Genomic DNA, 21,057 nt, shown 5'->3' on the forward strand with positions numbered 1-21,057 from the left:
TTATTATCTTTAAATTAAATATACTTTCTCCATCATATAACAACTACAACACTTACCATATTCAGCTGTCCCATATCGATTACTATCTTAGGCATCAGACCACTATATCAGTATCTCTTATAATCAATTCTCACTTTAGAACTCTACCCCAACACCTTTATTGGCAATGATAAAACAACAACAAGACAATACCACCTACCACATCCAACTACAACCAATAAAAAGACGCACATAATTTACCTATAATATTCAAAATACTCACTCTCTTTTATCAAATCAACTTTCGCAATAAATAATAATACTATTTGCACACAAGAATGTTTTGCAAATCTACAATCACCACAAAATCAAAGCACAAGAATGTAGTATAAGTCCAATTAAGACTTAGTTGAGGTGTAACATCCTCCAAAGAGCATAAAAGTGCGCCAGAAAGCATCAATTAAGCACCTCTTGTCTTTCTCCCCTTCACTTAATAATTAACACGACGACGACGAAAGCTCTTCAACAAACAATTGAAGATCACACAAACAAAACCACTTAAACAAAGGTATTATTCTATTTTTTGCAGGTTTTATAGCCACAAACCTCTTATTTTCTACCCATACCTGAAATTATTAAATAATATAAATACTCTATGTTGATTTAATATTATTCGCATGATGATTTTGTCAGGACACAGAAATTTCAGAAGTTGAGGTAACCACATATATATACGACTATATAACTTTACAATTGGTATTCTTCTGCTACTCATTTATTTATTTATTTGTACTTTTGAGCATTTGTTTTCTGGTCGAGAAAATTGAACGCAAGATATATTAGTAGCTTTCCATTTTAGGAAAGATTGATATGTGAAGAAAAACTTCTGTAGCTCAAATTTAGGGTTTTTTTTCAATATACAAAGTTTGCAATTTTCCCACCTACGGAAAACGATTCTGCTGTTAATTGGTGAGTTTTTTCTGTTGATTTTGAATTGTGGGTATCTCTTAATTTGTTCCATTTTTGACCAATTTCTTGTTTTGGTTATTTTCTTTAATTTTGTGTGTGTTTGTGTTTTTGGGTGTTTATTTCTGAATTAGTGCATGCATACTAGTTCCTCTCTTCAATGTAATTTGAATTGGTTGAGTTTGAGATACATGGTTTTTTTTGTCGGTGGATAATGTATAGAATGTGTTTTGTGTGTGATATATTAGTGATGCTTCTGCATTTTCTTTCTAAAATTGATGTATTAATGTAGGTAAGGTGAAGATGCAGCTAGTTTTATTATGTTTTCTTTTACTGTGTGGCTGTTGATTTCATGTATTAAAAGTTTTGGCGAATTTATTATGATTGTTCCCATGTTGGTTGGATTTTTTAGTTTAACAAATGTTTGCTACTTTGATTGATCCGGTGTATGTTGTATAATATGATTATATGTCTATATGATGAAGGTAATATCAATTTCTTATACTCTATCTGATTGATAGATTTGGAAATCGGAATGTACTATTTTTTTTTCTTCTATTTGGGTTTCTTTTGTGGTTGTTTTTAAGTCAATGGCGCTGTGTTGTAGATGCTTTTGGTGCATTGAAGATAAAATAGTGTGCATTTGACCGCTATGGATGAAGGGTATGTTGAGGATGTGACTATGGTTAGTCGAGCAGATGCTGTTCGAGCCCAAGGTAAAGAAAGTGAGAATTTGGTAGAGAGCGGCAATGTATTGGAAGCACGACAGAAGGTTATTCTTCGGGAGGGGGATTTCCGGAGGAGTTCAATCCAACAATTTGTGGATATATTAGGTGGAAAAGATGTGAATACTGATGTGAACATAGTAGATATGTCTCAAGACCCATGTACGAGTTACAACAAAAGTGAGGAAGTCAGAGTTCAGGAGTTAACCCTGGGAGATTACAATACTGATTTTAGTACGATGAACGAGGGTGAGATGATGGAGACAATCTCTCATGAGTGGCAGCATGGGAATCAGCCAGGGATCAGATCTGAAGCTGAAATTGCATTCAAGCATTTTACCGACAAGGAGGAATATCTCTCAACATCAAGTGCTTCAAAGGACTCAAACACTTCCAATGAATTGGCTTTTCAAGGATTCAATCAAAGTGGGAAGTTAATCCCGGGCCAGTCAACTTACAATGATAGTGACGCAGTCTTGCGACATGCACTTGCTTCCGGGACTATGAGAATGAAGATTATATCCAGATCTACTGAAGGCCCAGAGTATTTTATCAAAAATACCTTAAAGGGTAAGGGGGTCTTATGTAGAGGTCCAGTTCCTGCTACTGTTGAATCTAAGGGCCAGCATATTGTGAAAGCTGCTGGTGGTCCCCTAGTAGCTTCCAGTTCACCTGTAAATACGGGACACATTTCTGTTCTTCCATCTAACTCTGCAAATACTGCTTCTGGTAGTTGTGAAGCTGTTAATGATGGTATAAATTTTAGGGAGTGGATGAGTTCAAGACAGAAGAAATTGCTCAGAGTTGATAGTTTGAATTTATTCAAGCAGATTTTGGATCTGGTGTATTCTTGTCACTCAGATGGCAAGGTCTTGGTGGACTTACGTCCTTCTTGGTTTAGGTTGTTGCCTTCCAAAGAGATTGTGTATCTTGGGCGCATGTGTGCACAGAATGAAATGCAGGGGAGTGTTATGCATAAGGATGTTCAGAATTCACAGGCTCTGAAAAGACCATTGGAGCAGGGTATGTTACCCCATTCTCATTTAGGTGCAAAGCACCATAAGTCCATTGATAATGTGAATTTTCTCAAGATGAAGTCACAGTTTCAACTAGGATATGGCCCAAAACTAATAACAAATAGAATTGATGCCAATCTTGCTGGTCCAGGAGATTCTAAGACTTTAAGTAGGCCACAATTGCTATCTTCAGCGCAGCGTGCATTTTCTTCAAATGAACAGCAAGAAATGAAATGGTATAGAAGTCCTGAGGAGCTCTTGGGCAGGGGTTGCACATCTTCGTCAAATATCTATAGTCTTGGGATCTTCTTTTTTGAGGTGCGTGAACTAGATTCTATTGTCTTTAGACATCTATCTGATATGAGATGGCTTTTCTAGCCTTCGAAGGAGTATTTAAGTTGTTTATCCATGCAAGTCATAGGATATTCTACTTAAGATCTATGCTATCTCAACTGTGTCAGAGGTGCAGTCTCTTGGACATGCCTTTTATTTTAGTCAAATGAAGCATTTCCACTCCATGTCCTCACTAAGACAGCCATAATGGTATAAATGATATGACGTTCAACATTGCAAATAATGGGAGCTGAGCTGACATCTCTCAATTGCTTTTTTCTTTGTCTCGCCATTCCGGTGCATGACAAAGCTCTTGAACTCCCAAGTTGTCTCGATTGCTTTCAGACATTCAAAAATACTCTTTCTATTTATCATGCAGTCGTATTTAATTTAACTGGCACATTTATGTTTACATTGCACTACCATGTCTACCTGTCGTTGTAAAATGAATAGTGGCAGTCTTTGTTGGCTCTTAGCAACTTTTCTGTCTGCTTTCTTCTTTAGTATGGTCTTCCTGTGCTAACTCTTAACAGGATTAAGCTAATGAGATGGTTTCTGCCTTCTTGTTCCAGTTACTTAGCAGTTTTGACTCTGGGAAAGTACAAGCTTCAGCAATGTCTGATATGCGTCATAGAATTCTTCCACCCAATTTTTTATCGGAAAACCCAAAGGAAGCTGGGTTTTGCCTGTGGCTACTTCATCCTGAACCTTCACTCAGGCCAACAGCCAGGTATTATAAAGCCCATTTGATGCCAAAAGGGTTAATTTGTGTGGGCATATTTGCAATTACTGAAGTTAAGACAAAAAAATTGCGGAAATATTTTTGTATCCAGGTCTTAAAGTTTCTTATTCTATAAGAAATATTCCAACTTGGTATCAGAGGTTAAAGGAAAATGTAGGAAGGTATTATGACATTTCATAACATTTGACAATATTTTTTCCAATTAGTTTTATCATACTTCCTCCGTCTTTTTATACTTGCATCATTTCCCTAAATTGGAAATTGCATATTACTTGCATCAGTTCCCGAAAATGGAAATCACATATCACTTGCATCATTTCCTAAATTGGCAATATGTTCTCTCTCCTTCCCCTAGCACTTATTTCCCCCTTTTACCTCTCTTCTCTCCTATATAATTGTGCCCATGCTATATGACGCAAGTATAGAAAAAGAAGTATATAATGTATATTGTTTCCAGTGAGTGAGAGGATGTTGATGCAGCGATCTCATCTCGAGAGGACACAACCATATTTCTGTTGAAAAGAATTATGGTCGATGACTCAATGTTGTAAGATGACCTATATATGACCAAAACGAGTTAATGGGGATGTCTAATATGCATAGCCTTTTATAAATTTTGTGTTAAGATAAGTAAAGGGGATATTGCAAATATATTGAGAAAGCCGTTAAATCTTTCTAGGAAGCATTTATTACCATGGTGTATGCTTTTGCGCATAATATTCTAGTGGTGATGAAACTATAGTTGGGGTTAATGCTAAGTTGAAGCTATTGAGGCAAGAGTAGAATTTCGAGGGTTTAGGTTAAGTTGGAGTGAAACTGAGTCGACGGAATGTCAATGTAGTATTAAAAGGATGTGACTCACAAGATTAATTTTGAGTGGTTTAAGCTACAATTGAGTTATTGTGCAACCCTAGGGGACCCCTAGGTTAAAGGGAAAATTCTATAGGATGGCCATCAGACCAGGGTACTCTTTTGCTGTGACTCTATTGGTCTATGGGTATCTTCTTGAATATTTTTGCATTATTTGCTTGTATCATAATTGCGAACAATGCTTAATTCAACTTCATTTTTATAATATCGACACAATGCTGTAGGCAAAACAGATATAATGGTATGTGTGCTTATACTGAATATCTTTGCATTTGAGTTTATAGTTTCGATTTTTCATGTTACTAATTGGGTAATCACTGTTGTTGATTAGAGATATTTTACAATCAGAAGTCGTGAGTGAAGTACACACATTGTCTGGGGATGACAAGTCGTCATCTATTCAGCAAGATGAAGGTGAATCTGAGTTGTTGTCCCACTTCCTTTTCTCTGTGAAAGAAGAGAAGCAAAAACATGCCTCAAAATTGGTGGAAGATCTTGGGTGCATAGAATCGGATATTAAGGAACTGGAGAGGAGGCACCAATTGAAGAAATCCACGACCGTGACTTGCTCCGGAGACGAAATGGTCAACGCAAGGGAGAGGGGTTTCCTTCAACATCCAGATGGTGGCGACTCAAGGTTCTTGAACAATGTTGCTCAGCTTGAAAGGGCTTACTTTTCAGCACGCTCCCAAATCCATGTTTCTGTGAGTGATCCTGTGGTTCGAACAGGCAGGGATATACTTCAAAATCGAGAGAGTTGGTATCCAGATCCACATGATGATGAAAAACAGAAACCATTGGATGATCGCGGAGCCTTCTTTGATGGTCTATGCAAGTATGCTCGTTACAGTAAACTGAAAGTTTGTGGAACTCTAAGGAATAGGGATATTACGAACTCTACCAATGTTGTTTGCTCTCTTAGTTTTGACCGAGATGAGGACTACTTTGCCGCAGCTGGAGTATCAAAAAAGATAAAGATTTTTGATTATCAGTCGCTTTATGACACTTCTGTTGATATTCATTATCCAGTCATTGAGATGTCAAACAAATCGAAGCTCAGTTGTGTTTGCTGGAACAATTATATCAGAAATTATTTGGCTTCAACGGATTACGATGGTATCGTCAAGGTTTGTACATATCTTATACATATGTTTTCTCCCCTATACTGCTTGACACTTTTATGTACGATTGGCTCCTTGATCTTGAATACTTTTATTGTTTACTCGTCATGGTTATTGCTTATATCTTGTAGTTAGTGATGTAATATGAACTTATTGTGAGTTCATGTTCGATGATCCGGCCTTCAATTTTGGTATGTTGGAAATTTATTGCGCTTGTTATAGTTTGGCCAAAGCCTGGCAACCAGATTGTCCAAGGGCTGACTTAAATGCGTTTGTGTCATCTTGTAGCCTATATGTCCTTGTTAGGGTGCTTGATTTCTTTTTAGTTTATTTTCTCTCTATGAAATATTTATATCTTATGTCTTGATGAAATATGTCTTTCAAACTCAAATGAAGGTCCTCTACTCCTCTTCTGGCTTCAATATCTAGGGATGAAGAGGAGAGTTGTACTTTCTCCTTTCCTGCTTGTGCTTCTATTCCTCACTTATTCTTGAGAATGCATTTTGTTAGTTACTTTGATGTGTAGTGCTTCTGTCTTTACTGCGTTCTCTTGCTGAGATTGTACTTTCTTTGGGTCTCTTAAGACTAGCCTGTTTCTAGTCTCGGCTGTTTAGACAGGTTAGAAATGTGGTTGTGTGGACCTTCCCTTCTCCAGGTGATCAGTTGCTGCGTTGTTGATGTTGGTTTTGCCTTGCACTAGTATTTTAAATGTGAAAGAACCATTAAAGCTACATCTCAACATGTTAGTTCTTTTTTATTTGGGTGGTGGTGGTGGGGGAGGGAGGGTCTTAATTTAATTGTTTGGCCTAGCATATGCGTGAATTTCGCACCCAAAGATAAAATTTGATCAACAAGCTTCAACTATGTATTGTGGTTAATTCAGTGGAGCAATTGCAGAAAAAGATACTGAAAGAGGGGCTTAATGTATGGTGATTGAGCTTGTGGCCCTGATAGCATGACAATCTGATGATTCTTATTTTTTGTATGCCTACATGTTACCCAACATGTCCACACTTGCAATCGTGATCGGTCTGTAAATAATAAAGAAATAAAATTTATCATGATTCTATGAGATACTACTAATTCTATCACGTCATATGCGAAATACATTTGCTACTTGAATTCCACTACTTTTGGTTATCTAGTGCTCTTTGTCGAACCATATTTGCTTTGTGAAGAAATATGAAATTTGAAATACACCTCTCAACGTCAATGTGAATATATTTTCCTTCAGGTAGGATGTTCAGCTTTCAAGTGCTTGACTATAGTGTTCTTTGACTCACATTTTCTCATGGATTTAGTTACTAAGTTATAGTGAAACATACTTCTTATGATGTCTAAGTACCAGGACAGTCAATTTGTATGGAGCTATATAACGTGTTTGGTTCACTATGGGAAAGTATGTTTAATTAGATACAAAATTTACCCCTTCATTTCTAAACTTATTTATGGTTGGGTCAAATATGCATGGGGATGAATATGTTATGCAAATGATGATTGTTACCCATAAGAGGACCGGGTTCACATAACTAATATAGCTTCCGGCATGCCTTCTTATGTCTGCGAGAGCATAATTTTCAATTTCGGGCTTTAGAAGTTTTAATCAGAGTTCATTTAACAATTATGACATCAATATTAAGCCAATGCTTAAAGAGGCTCTTACTGTGAATATGGTAAGGGGAATCGGAGTGCGTAGCCTTTCCCCACTGAGGTTGCTTACAATCGAACAAGTCTTGATCCATATCTAATGACCATTTACTACAATATATGAAAAAGTGAATAGTTTAACGAGCCATTTAAATCTATTATGTTATCGATAACCATAAAAGTTCCATGAACAGTGAATTACTGACTTTGGAAATTCTTAGGAGAAGAAAAGAAATGAATGGTAAAAAAGAAGGAAATGGTCTTTGTATTGTGTTAAGAGTTTGTAGTAAGATGAACCGGAAACGGAGAACTCCTCTCCATCAGCAGAGGGGTAAGGCCAAGTACCTTTTTTCTCTGCTTATGCCGCTTAAGCGCGAGTAGTCTGAACTCTGAACACAACTTATCTGTACTTTCAGTTGCTACTTGTTAAAAGTTTTGAAGGGAAGTATTCAAATTCTTCACTTGAACTTTAATTTTTTCTCTGCTGGGCATAGACATTTTTGATAAACGTTTTTGAAATTGAATGACAGCAGAATGGAATCGGCGCATTCCTGATACATCTGGGGGGATACTTTCCTTAATGATTGCCCAAACTTGAAATAGAAAATGATGTTAAACACATGTTTTGCGAGCCCTAGGAAACTAAAGCTAACCACAAGGAGAATTTTACTTTCTTAAATCCTTTCACTCCATCCTGAAAATTGTAAAGTTTTTGGTAATAAGAAGATTTTTACATTGTCGCATCTACATAAGTTACTCTCAGCATCCCTAGATCTGTTAATCGAGGAATCTATTGGAGATGAAAGAAAGTGAAAGTTTTTGGATTTCTAGTTGTGGAGTGAGATCCCACACCATTTTTTGGTTCGTTCTTGTTAATGTTGAGGCATGAGCGGCAATGAGTACTTCCTCTTTTTGAAACATGTAACAAGCTTGTTAAAAGGAAACTAATTTTCTTATTACTTATTTCTCCTTTACTGGAATTGCCACTTTCTTCAGTCTGTCCAAATGTGTGTCTCTTCTTCATTTTCGTGCTATATAGGTACAGACTGGCACTTTGATAGCAAGAAACCTGGTCATCTCTGCTATGCCTTATTACTATAGGGATTGTGTCTGGCTGGAGCAAGTTGTTGGTGGATAACATAATTCTCTCTTTGGGATTGCTGGAAGGAGCTGTCTTGCAGATATATACGAAATATTAGATGATCTGCATTGTTTCTGGAGGATAAGGTCGTAGTAGCAGATATTAGGAACTCTATGTTTCCCTGAGTACGTAAAATAAGCAGCTTTGACAAATTCACCTCTTCAGTGGTTGAATCTTCATTCATTGATTTTCATGAAATTTCTTTGGCCCAAAATCCTCTTTTGTAGCCTTTTAATTTTTTTGGGGGGTTGGGGGTTGTTCCTTTTTTGTAGTACCAGAACTATAAGTGCATGGCTGTTGGCGTCGGGTAGAAGGTGGTAGGACAAGCTCTTAGTCTTTCATAAAGAGGCAAAATCTTGAACACTTTTTTGAGACTATTCTTGCAGATGGATCAGTAGAATTTGGTTGAACGAGAGTGCTGGCTGCTGAGGGCAATCTTTGTTGAATTCGATTGATTTATTGTTTAGAACTTTTTTAATTGTTTACTTATTACTTATTAGCTTCTAATATTTTCTTATACGAATTTCAGACGAGGTGGGTACTTATATTTAAAAAGATGTAAAGATAATAGTCCTCTAGGAAAAGAGGTTTTGGAAATCTTTAAAGGCCTGTTCTCCCCAGCTTATTTTCAGTTCAATTTAATTCAGTTCAATTCAGTTCAATTCAGCTCAGCTGTGGACAATACTTTTACTCTCACATATCACTATTCATTTCAGTTCAATTCAATTCAGTTCAGTTCAGCTGTTTTATGTCGAAGAGAACAGGCCCTAAGTCTCATGTCTCATTGGGGGATTGGAGCTAATGTTGCAGTTGATTGAAGCCATGGAGGGACTGATACTGGCTGGATTACCATGTCGATGAAGTCTCCTCTTGTAACCTCCAGAGTTTGTTGGTGGGTTGATTTTGGGATTTTAGGTTCAGCTTTCACTTTGGAGACAGATGAATCGGTCTTACCCAGTGTTAAGGAACGTGACAGGACCAAAGTGGTGGAGATTAGCAAGTTTCATAAAATCTGCTGCCTAGTGAGGAAGAATAAACTTGGAATTTGAGGTCATATGTGTTATCATTGCTGGCTTTCAGTTTTCAATTTCAAAATTATTTATACTAGTTCTTTGAACTGAAAACTCTAATCACTTTTTCAGAAAAAGATTTTAAAGAAAAAAGTATGACCGTAAATTATAAATAGAAAACCGAACATATAAAATGAGTAGTTTAGACAAAGAGACGAGCTGGGAATCAAGTGATTTAAGAAATGTTGGATGTGTTTTATTGAAACCAAACGAATAAATTTGCATGTCTATATAGACTCGGGCAATATGATCAGATCATATTGAAGGAATCTCATATGAGATCATGTGAATGTGAAATAGTAATAGTTCATGTCAAGTGGTCACAGAACTTAGCATCTATAGTTCAATTTTTTTTGCTGCTTTAGTATCTGGTTGCCGAATTGCAGATTCAAGCAGTGTTCCGTCTTCTAGCGTTTACGCGAGGTTGATAGATGGTATATGTTTTCTTCAGTTTTGCTACTCCCCTTCTACTAATAGGCTAAAATGTAGTACTGTCATTTGTAACTGTCTTAACAATTTCCTCAACATGTCAAAAATACCTTCATTATGGGTCTATGAACATCAGAACCATTATTAGTCGAGATTCGAGATGAGGCTTCGTAAATTTGACCGTCCCGGACCTGTCAACAGCAGAAAATCTGCTGGGTGGTGATAATGGTGGTTGTATTATCTGGGTCCAAACAATTTGTTGGAAGAAACAGTTCTCTTCGCTTTATACATATTCAAATTGCTGTTTCATTCAAGCATAATGGTGAGCAACTTATCTTGTTTTTGTGGGTATAGCATTTTGGAGGTTTTTGTTCACATATCCGGGAAGTTGTGTCATTTATTACAACTGAATTCTGATCTTCAAACTTTCTTACTTTCAGTTTATCCAACTTCAGAAGATGATTTTGAGCTATACTTTTTATTTTATTTTACTGAATTACAGTTGTGGGATGCAAGTACCGGTCAAGAATTTTCTCAGTATACTGAACATGAGAAAAGGGCATGGTCTGTTGACTTTTCTCTGTTGGATCCCATGAAATTGGTTAGTGGAAGTGATGATTGTTCTGTAAAGTTATGGAGCATCAGTGAGGTAATTTCCAAATTAACCTACACCCTTCTCCCTCTAAATTCTCATAAAGTTGGAGCATATCTCATGATAATGTACCTGATAATATGGCTGACTGTCACTGACTGTTCAGTATGCAAATATTAATTTATCCATGATGTCACATGTCTCTTGTAAAAGGAGAATATCTCATCCCTCTGTAAAATTTGGCAGAGAAATTGTTTGCATACTATCCGGAATATTGCAAATGTGTGCTGCGTTCAGTTCTCTGCATACTCATCGCATTTGCTGGCATATGGATCTGCTGATTATAAGATATATTGTTACGATCTCCGCAATGCTAGTGCTCCATGGTGTATATTAGCCGGTCATGAGAAAGCTGTCAGTTATGTGAAGTTTGTTGATTCTGGGACCCTTGTTTCTGCTTCCACTGACAACACACTGAAGCTTTGGGACCTTAGCAGATCGGATCCTGCTGGTTTGTCCAACAATGCTTGTAGCTTAACACTCGGTGGGCATAAGAATGAGAAGGTTGGTTACCTATGCTTAGCTAAAAATGTTGCTTGATTTGGGATATGAACTAGTATATTTTGAATTGTCTAGCAGATAGTTCTGGTTAATGATCGCTTCTTTATCTTGCAGAATTTTGTGGGCTTGTCTGTTTCTGAAGGATACATAGCTTGTGGTTCAGAATCCAATGAGGTATTCTTTCGTTTTTATACATATATTACTATCATTTTTATTATTATAATTATTGGATTTTTCACCAAATACCTCTGAGTAATTTTCTTTTTCGTATCAAATACCCCGGAGTAATTTTTTTTTCCACCAAATCCCCTCCAATCTTTCCAAATTCACCATATATCTTTTTAATTTCCTTAAAATGTACCATACACCCTTAATGACTAACGACTGTCAACTTTTATAGTCGTGAACCCTTAAGTTTGTTACTAAACCCTAATTAACCCCTATTCGAGTCATTTAGCCTATTTGAACAGTTGAACACCATTGAAACACCACCTATGGCAAAAAGAGTAGAGACACAGAGGATGAGAGAGAGAAAGGGGCAATAGATGGTGCTTCAATGGTTGTCAATTAAAGTTAATGGGTCAAAATAGGGATTAATTAAGGTTAGTAGTGGAATTAGAAATTAATGACTAAAAAAAGCTAAGTCATTAAGGCTCTATTCTTTTGGACTGAACGGAAGTGAATTTGTCTGAAGTGAACTGAAAATAAACTGAAATGAACTGAAATGAATGTGTCCGAATCGAACTGAATTGAATTTCATTAATTCAGTCCAAAAGAACAGAGCCTAAGTGCATATGTTGAATTTTGAAAAATTTAAGTGGTTTGGTGATAAATTTGTATAGTTATTGTTAGTGTTATTATTTTAATCTCCCCCCCCCCCCCCTTCCATGGTAGGATGTAAAAATGCTATTCTGACAATCTTTTTACGAAGAAACACAAGTGAAACCTTCTGGCATATATACTTATGGACTTACTTACAGAGAACTGAATGTTTTCCGAGAGTCTTATTCTAAATGTCATACTTTCCTGGCTTGTGGCCTATGGGACTTGTCTGACGCTTCTTTCTTATCTTGCTCAGGTTTATACTTATTATAAATCTCTTCCTATGCCAATCACCTCTCACAAGTTTGGCTCGATTGATCCAATATCTGGAAAAGAGACCGACGAAAGCAATGGGCAGTTCGTTTCTAGTGTGTGCTGGAAAGGGAAATCTAATGTGGTTGTTGCTGCCAACTCGAATGGGTGCATAAAAGTTTTAGAGATGGTGTAAAGGATTGTTTTCTACGAAAGCGATCAAGGATTTATCATTATTTTGCCGTCCAAGTTATATTGTGGTGGACTTCCTGCTAGCTGCCGGTGGTGGAGGTTGACCTGATATGATTATGCACTTATTTTATTAAGGGTGTGCTTTGGAGTACGCCCAAGTGAGTACATAAACCTGCGCAATGCAGCTATCAGGATGGAGTATTGGTGAACTTATGCCGAGTTTATCTGGGTGGTACCCATCAATCACATTCTTCTTCAATCAATGGCTCGTTACCAATTTGTTTCGGTTCAAGGGTGTGTTTGATGGATGAATTGAAATATTGTCATGAACTGCCCGCGTTTGAGAGAGATGGCAAACAACATCTTTCTATATTCCTCATGAATAAGTCTGATGACTCAGCAGATTTGTGGAATTGATTTTCTCGTCCGGTGGATCTGATCTATAGTTAGGGGACAATACATACCAGTAGGTTCAAAGAAAGGAAGATAAGAAAGCAGAATTTTTTTAAAAAAGGATTGATTTGAGATATGTGGCCAAGCCAAGGTGAAAGGTCGGTCTAGGCTTCGGAAGCACAACAGAAACAGCCTAAATCTTCCTCATACCTCAGAAAGGAGCCAAAAAGCATAAACTAGGCTAGGAACGACTCTCTTAGTATGGCGAGTGTATCAGACTGCAGTGACACAGTCGTCCGGAGCTCTTGAACCCGAAAAAAGGGATGGAATTCCCCTTACTCTAAGGAGTGAGTGAGTATGAACTACCTAATAGCTGCGTCATATACAAGTAAGTTTTCTGAAAGTGAAGCTTTTCTGGGATGGATGGAGTACTTTATTCCTGTGCTTAAATTCATCTGTAATGTAAATCAGTGCATTTAACTTTTTTTGGTTAGGTGATCATGGCCCGTATCTGTGCTGGTTTACAACTATTTCTGACTCGGAATACTTATACGCGATAGGTAACCTTTACACTTGAGTCTTCAAAATTAAGGTTCTCTTCATATTTTAATTACTTTCTATATATGCTATAGGAATTCATAGTACTTAGCGCCGGTTTCAGATACAAATATCCCCTTTTGGAAACTGAACATTAAAATTGAAGTTCATAGACTTCTTAATTCATTTTATTTATATTTTGAGGGTGGGGTCTGGGTTTGCCTGCAAATGGGGGTGCTTAATATTTGTTTATAGTTTGATGTACATTAGGTTTTCTTTTTGTGATGTTTCTATGAAATATTTGCCATATGATGTATTATGAATAAAGAAAATGAAGCAAGTAAACAAATATGTTAATTAATATGCTAATCTCCCCCACAAACCTATGTTACTTCGACACCCTCTTTCACCTTGGGTGTCGCGTGTCTACTCGACACGACGCTCGGCACGGCTTGAAGAAGTGTTCGAGTCGGGTATCAGAAAAGTGTCGGAAGAGAGGTGTCGAAATCATCCAATCCGAAGAGAATAAAGAAAAGCCCATTGAAATTGCAATGGAGAAATTACATATCTAGGGCTTGGATAACAAACCCTAGATGTGAAATTGGAAAGAGAGGAGACCAAGCTTAGGAAAATTACCATGGGGATTTTGCTTTTCAATCAATTTCAAACTGGAAGGAGGACTCCATTGTTATCCGATGCGAAGAATGTGATTGACAGAGAGAGGGAGAACTAAGAGAACTGAAGAAGATGAAAGACAGAGATAGAAGGTGAAAGGGTGGAAGGTCAAAACGTGGGAAATGGTTGTTCTGGAAAAAAAAAACAAAACAAATACTACTAAAACTTGAAATGTTATAAAGAAAAGAAAAACAAATAAAAGCAAAATAAATACTTATTAAATGTACAGTTGACTATTGGAAGTTGGAACTAGTGTGTATTGGAATATGTCCCTCATTTACTCTTACTTATTAAACCAATATGAAAAATAAATGTCTTCTATTCTGTAGTTATAATAATTTTCAAGGTAAAATTTTAAATTATATCTACTTTTTAACAATTTTACAACTTTTTTTTTACGGAAAAAAGATGTGTGGATTTTTTTTCCGACACTTATACGATACCCGTGTCTATAAAACTGGTCAAGACACTCTTTTAACCGTATCCCCATATCGGCCATACTTTTGGAGTAGAGTGTCGGATCCTGTGATCCCTACTTGGACACAACACCTGTATCCGTGTCGAAGTAACATAGCCACAAACCATGAAATGAATAGCATGGGTTGGTATGTGGTAAATGGTCTAGTGTTTTGACTAGTTTAACAAAACTTGGTGTCAAATTCTGTTCGTTTACCCATTTGTTGGAATACGGAGATGTAGACTTTTTCCGAATCCTAAAGTTTTTCTCATACTCCCCCCGTCCAAAATACCGGATCCATTTCTCTTTGGAAGATCATTGGGACACTTATTTGACCTCTAATAAAACATTTAATAGAAGTTGGTATTTCGAAAATATACATTGAGACAATTCTAACAAGATACAATGCGATAATCTTTTTTATATATAGTCCCCCTTTTCCTTTGACTTGCTACATTTTCCTAAGATGAAAGTGTCACTTTAGTTGCTACATTTTCCTAAAATGAAAGTGTCACTTTAAGTGCTACATACTACTTTTGGAAACTTTTGGCACATAAAAGTACAAATCTACCTTCATTTAATACTACTATTTAAGTTTGTGGTGGGGACCATGTTTGTTGGTTTTAAAAGGGATTAAAACATCTTTTCGTGGTCCCCTTCTTTCTCCCTCTAATTTTCTTAGAAAATGTGCACTTTAACAAGTAAATAAAAACAAAGTATATATTAGTAAAAAAAAATATGGTCAAAGTTGATGAACTTTGACTTTCAAATAAACGGATCCGATATTTTGGAACAGAGGGAGTACATAGTTAGATTGAGATTGAGCATTAATCGGACAATTATTCCCTCCATATTAAAATAGCCTTGACACTGATCATGACACAGATTTAGGTGATGAGGTTATGTTATCAATTGTTATTCTATTCAAAATGTAGATGTGATAAAGAGAGAATTTTTTGATTGAAGTAGAGACAGCGTGGGTCCTTCTATCTTTATTGAAGGAGCGAGGAGGCATGTTTTAAATTGAAGAGAGAGTAGCCAGTGTCAAATGTGCTTTTTTGGGCAAAAGAGAGACATTAAAACCATTAGTAACATAGTAGTGTAAATAGGGCTGTTCACAAAAAAACGAAACCGAAAAACTGGTCAAATTTGCGGTAATTGTATCGGAGATATAGGGGTTGAACGGTTCAGTAACCGAACCGGTAAAAGTTACGGTTAAACGGTACGGTTCGGTTATAGTTTTATTTATAAAATGGTTAAATGAAAAAACGGATATATTTATTTTATCTAAGTTTCTTCAATTTTTTTATAATAATTAGATTAATTAGTTTTTGTTATTACAGCTAAACTTCATTTTCAGTTGTTACTGTCTTATTGTTGGAAATAAACATTAGTTTAAGCTAATGTTTATCTAATTCTTGTTGTATATTGTCCTAGTTGGTTAGTCTAACATATTTATTATCTACTACTACACTGATGTTTTGTTATTCTATCGAGTCTATGTAGATAACTACTGTAATATGTAGCTTTATCTTTTAGTTACATAGTATAAGATGCTGTATAAATACTTGTTGAGTTTAGTAACAACATAAGCATTCTCAATCTTTCACTTATTGACATATTATTACTAACTAGTAACTTAAGTAAAATTTTCTATTGATGTTAGTAGGTAGTAACACCACAAGCCTTTTCAATTTGATAGTAGGTAGTAGTTTAGTGCCTTTATTTATTTAATTTTGTATCAATGTTAGATTTTTTATGTCGAGAATAAGTGAGAATTATACATATAAATTAAATAAAATAAATTACTAAAACTTGAGTCACGGTTAATGGTTAATCGGAAAAACGATTAACCGCTTAGACGGTTACCGGTTTGAACGGTTATGGTTACGGTTCACAAATATAGCGAACCGAAATGCCGGGCCGGGACGGTCAACCACCCATGAATGAAAAAGAAAAGTGTAAATACAACTTTGGGACGGGGGAAGTATTTGTTTTGATGGAACATTTGACAATGCAAGTGCAAAAAAAAGTGATTGTGTATTTAATACTAACAGCTACTTGGAGGCCTCATCAGATTGAAGAAGGATTGATCTGAATCTTGTTGACATTTTTTAACTTTTAGCTTTCCGTTTAACAGTGTGGCCGAGATCTGTAGGATCATAGATTCAGATACTGAATATAAAAGAGGAAGCTGCATACTTCATTTTGGAAGCTCGACTTGAAGGTAACTTTAATCAGATTTATAATTTATTTAGTTTGTTTAAAAAGTTTTGGAAACATGAACATTTGTTTTCCACAAATATTTGAATTAATTTTAAGCAAAAAGAAAAAGATTATCTGTGCAAAAAAGGTGTATTATGTATCTATCTTATTATTCCTTGTTGTATGATCTTATGGCATTATGTAAAGAGTTCTTTTCTTATTTTGCAAATTATGTAAAGAGTTTTCTCTTAACTATCAAGTGTATTTTATTAAGTATATAACTTTAAACAATTTTTGTGTAGCTATTAAACTAATTAGCTTTTACCTGTATTATGTAACCTTTAATGCTTTTTGTTTACCTAAAATCAATGGTATAACCTGCTTATAACTCTGAACTTGCTGGAACCTATTTTGTAAGAGTTAAACTTATGGGATTATATGAACTTAAAGGAACTTACTGGAACCTAACTTAATTATTTTCCTTGATCATATTATTTAAGCAATTGGCCATACTTTTGTAGTTTTGTTACTTCATACTTGGAATACGTTCACTTGATATTGCTTGTCATTTCCAGCTTTTGATTTTATTTAATACTATCTATGAAGCTATTATGAAGATTCTTATTAGTCAACCTTGGGGTAACCCAAAGTTTTCCACTGCGAAACATAGACTGTTTAGCACAATGGCAACAAATAAAGAGAATTTTTTAAATATTAAAGTGAATCATAGACGCAATGCGTATAAGATGCCTCCATTATATCTATAAACTAATATGAATTACGTAGAAACTAATATATATATATATATATATATATGTATATGTATGAGTTTATATGAGAATACATACTTACGTGAGAAATTGTATAACTCTTATGAATAAGTGATGTAACTCTAATGAAAAAGTGATGTAACTGCAAAAATAAGAATATTAGAAGAAAAAAATTCAAAAAAAAAAAATTCTTTCTGGGCTCAAAATTTTTTAAAGGGTATAACTCTAATGAACAAGTGTTGTAACTGTAATCCAATCGTGTGGTAGAGATTCATTCTCATTTATCATGTAAGGAGCGTTCTCATGTGATCTTGCCCCTATATGTATATGTATATGTGTATATATATATATGGACTAAAAAATTGTATAAACCAATGGTAAAATATGTATAAATCGGTATGATATGTGTGAAAATATGTGTGAACTCATTTAAATTATGCATAAACGAAGATGAAATATGTAGATTTTTTTTTAAAGATGTGTAATTGATATAAATGTTTGGAGTGATAGATGTGAAATATGTTTGAACTGATATGAAATGCTATAAACTGAGGTGAAATATGCATTAATTGATAAACAAAGATGTACAAAATGATCAAATATATGTATAAACTGAGATATAAGGAAATGTAGAAACTAATGAAAATATATAGAAACTATGAAAAATATGTATAAACTAATATAAATATGTATAAAATGTTTAGCATGGTGGAAGACTCCATAGTCCTCGTCAACCTTGTCCTATCTGGATAAACTAGATAGTCCTATTCAAGGAGTTATTATGTTAATGACAATATCTTGCCAGTCTCATTTTGCAATAAGTTCATTTCAAAAGTCACCTTTTATGCTCAATTTGACACAGAGAAAGCTTATACTTGAGTTGGATTAGACTTTTTATGGCCTTGTGTTCAACAATTTGGTTTTGTAGATGAATGGATCGAATCTTGAGTAGGTTTTTGGTTACTCTTTAATTTTTTGTGGCAAAATAGCCAAGTTCTTTCGTCCTTCTTGGCGTTTATGAAAAGGTGACTCCCTTTCACCTTATTTTTCTAAAAGAAGTATTTTTAATGGAAGATTGCTTATTTGTAGATTGTCATTTTTCGTTAACAATCTAAATCCTCCTATTTTTTTTTACTTCACACAAGATCATTTGGTATCCCCATCTCATTATTTGCTAATGATGATTTCCAGAACATTTCTGTATTATCAAGTCCACGTTTAATTTTCACAAGTCTTCAGATTTTTCTTCTTGTCATCAGTTTCTTGCTGGTGTCTCTGATATGACCCCTAGAACAAATTTGGGTCATTATATACGAGTTAATAAGGAGTGGGATTTTGTAGATTTTAGTCACTAGCTCTAACCTAACCATATTGTAGATTATATCAGACAAAATCTTTTGCATATTTGCAAATGGTCCTTGTCTAGACAAACCTTTATGGGGGGTATGACGGATGACTATTTCCCATCCATCTTTTGTTAAATCTGCAGCATAGCTTGCATACAATTCCATTTATATGTTGAATTGCACATAATTCCATCTGTATGCTGAATCACTGGACGCTTCAGTGGATTTGAGTATCGAAGTAGTCGTACTTGCAACTACTACTTGACAATACGATGTAGTTGCCTCTTTACTTGGGATATCCTCCTTTTACTTTACAATATATCCCGGATAGTCAAGTTTTGGAAGATGTTAACCATTTTCTTCAAGTCTCGATTGCAGCTTACCTTTGGTGTTATGTATGTAATAATGTAATACTACCTCCATTTCACAATACATGCACCATTTTTGTCTTTGGGTGTTTCACAATATATGCACCATTTTCTGTTTTGGATGTTTCATAATACATCGCAACCTTTAAAACATAATCATGTGGGTTTAGAATGCAATCACAACACTCTCTCTCCTCAGTGTTGGTTTGTGTCATATAGAAATGGTGCATGTATTGTTAAACTGAGGTAGTATTTGTTGAATAGTTACAGGAGAAAGTATCTTTTTCCTTCGTTTCTCTATGAACTTAACACTTATCAGATATGGACGTTTTACAATAAGCTTAACACATGCCTTGTATTTCCTTTCTATTTGGGATTTGTTCTCTTTTTTCTCGATCCTGCCACGTGTGTATGATTTCTTTCTTTATCTCAAGACATACATTAAGATCTCTGGGAAGTTGAGGGAGTAATATCTCTGAGCTTCTAAAGTCTTTTGATGTCATAAACTTCGTTCATGAGTATCATGTGACTAAGTTCTGTGCTGGTTGTCGCCTCTCATTACCGGAATCCTCCTTCCTTTATCCCAGGCTTAGAACCGACTGTGATATTGACAAGTTGTAAAATTCCATTTTTTGAGAATTAGCACTCTTATAAAGTATTTGAACGGTTTAAACTGTTAAGGTTATCCATTTTTTCCGTCCGTAACTCTATTGTTGCTATACTCACTTTGGCAAAGTGATTTCATGTGGTGGTGTTAACAATATGTTTTGTTGCAGGTACTTATTCTTCTCATTTTGATGGTTGCAGTTATCTTCATTTCATTCTTGCCTAACGTGTGCCAGCTTTCTTGTACCCAATTTTGGTGTCACCTCTTGGGTCGTGAGAGAACGTTGGTGATTTTGTTGGACATATGTTCTAGGTTATCTTGCTCTGTATCTTGGTTATTCCTATCTAGAGATTGAAGATGACGATTAACACACTCCAGAATCCGGAATTTTGAACACTTATCAACTTTGTAATCAAGTTTTTGTTCTCATGCTTATCCTCAAGCAAATAGTGGAGCAAATTGGATCTTGGATATATAGTGGATGCCTGTTGTTGATGTTTCAAAGTGATATAGTATATGAAGTATAAATATTTTTTTTATTTAGGTAGGTAAGACGAATGACTTTACTGAATTGGCACCTCGCATAGGTAAATCGGTCAGATTTGTACGCCAGACTGCTTAGAGGAGGGATAGGGTGTGTTAACGAGCTGAATCGAGACCGAACATGCTTAGGTTCGGCTCGAAAACGGTAGAAGTCAAGCTCGGCTCGAGCTTGAAGAGCCTGAAATATGGGCTCGGCTCGAGGTTTAGCTTGAAACATAATTGAAAAAAGTTGGGCTTAGGCCCAATTGTGTAGGCCCAAGTCAATGGCGAGTCCGGATTGGTGTCTTATAATCACAAAACTTTTGGTACTAAAGTTAAGTCAAAGTGGCAGAAAATAAAGTCATTTGGTATCAAAATCAAAGTAACTTAAAGTTTGGTACCAAAGTGAAAGTGTAAGTTTGGTAGAATTGATACAAAATTTTGTAAGATGTCATTTTGGCAACTCATAGAATCTCACTATGAGTCTATGAGTTGCCAAACACTTTCTTCACTTAGGCAGTAGGTCCAATCGTACAAGTCAAGTATGCTCCAAAAAGTAGGTGGACTTGTTCACTCACCCATCATATGTTTTATAATTTGGTTTCCTTTAGCGTTGCTAAGATATCAATGTGGGACTAAATGGTCTGTCAAAGAAAAAAAAGTCATTCTATCCTACATGTATAACTTGGTTTTTTTCTTAGCAGTGCTAAGATTTCAAT

The 21,057-nt window shown here is 35.5% G+C and overlaps 1 protein-coding gene across 7 annotated transcripts; it reads left to right on the top strand.

Annotated features, from left to right (window-relative positions):
• Window positions 1–392: 392 nt before the first annotated feature.
• LOC104892192 (protein SPA1-RELATED 2) lies at window positions 393–20,355 on the top strand. Of its 7 annotated transcripts, none has more exons than XM_057394879.1 (13): window positions 396–547; window positions 673–735; window positions 1,553–3,004; window positions 3,592–3,749; window positions 4,963–5,758; window positions 10,542–10,688; window positions 10,878–11,195; window positions 11,307–11,366; window positions 12,271–13,239; window positions 13,346–13,411; window positions 16,661–16,747; window positions 18,424–18,520; window positions 19,986–20,355. In XM_057394879.1, the coding sequence occupies exons 3-9, from the start codon at window positions 1,598–1,600 to the stop codon at window positions 12,460–12,462; spliced, it is 3,078 nt and encodes a 1,025-aa protein (XP_057250862.1). In that variant the 5' UTR covers window positions 396–547; window positions 673–735; window positions 1,553–1,597; the 3' UTR covers window positions 12,463–13,239; window positions 13,346–13,411; window positions 16,661–16,747; window positions 18,424–18,520; window positions 19,986–20,355. The 7 variants fall into 7 exon arrangements, with proteins under 7 accessions (XP_048501163.1, XP_057250862.1, XP_048501162.1 ...); XM_048645205.2 differs by lacking the exon at window positions 18,424–18,520 and having other exon boundaries at window positions 1,553–2,693; window positions 2,838–3,004; XM_057394878.1 differs by lacking the exon at window positions 18,424–18,520.
• Window positions 20,356–21,057: the final 702 nt, after the last annotated feature.

This window comes from Beta vulgaris, chromosome 5 (genome assembly GCF_026745355.1).
Source record: "Beta vulgaris subsp. vulgaris cultivar EL10 chromosome 5, EL10.2, whole genome shotgun sequence".
In the NCBI taxonomy this organism is placed as follows: domain Eukaryota; kingdom Viridiplantae; phylum Streptophyta; class Magnoliopsida; order Caryophyllales; family Amaranthaceae; genus Beta; species Beta vulgaris.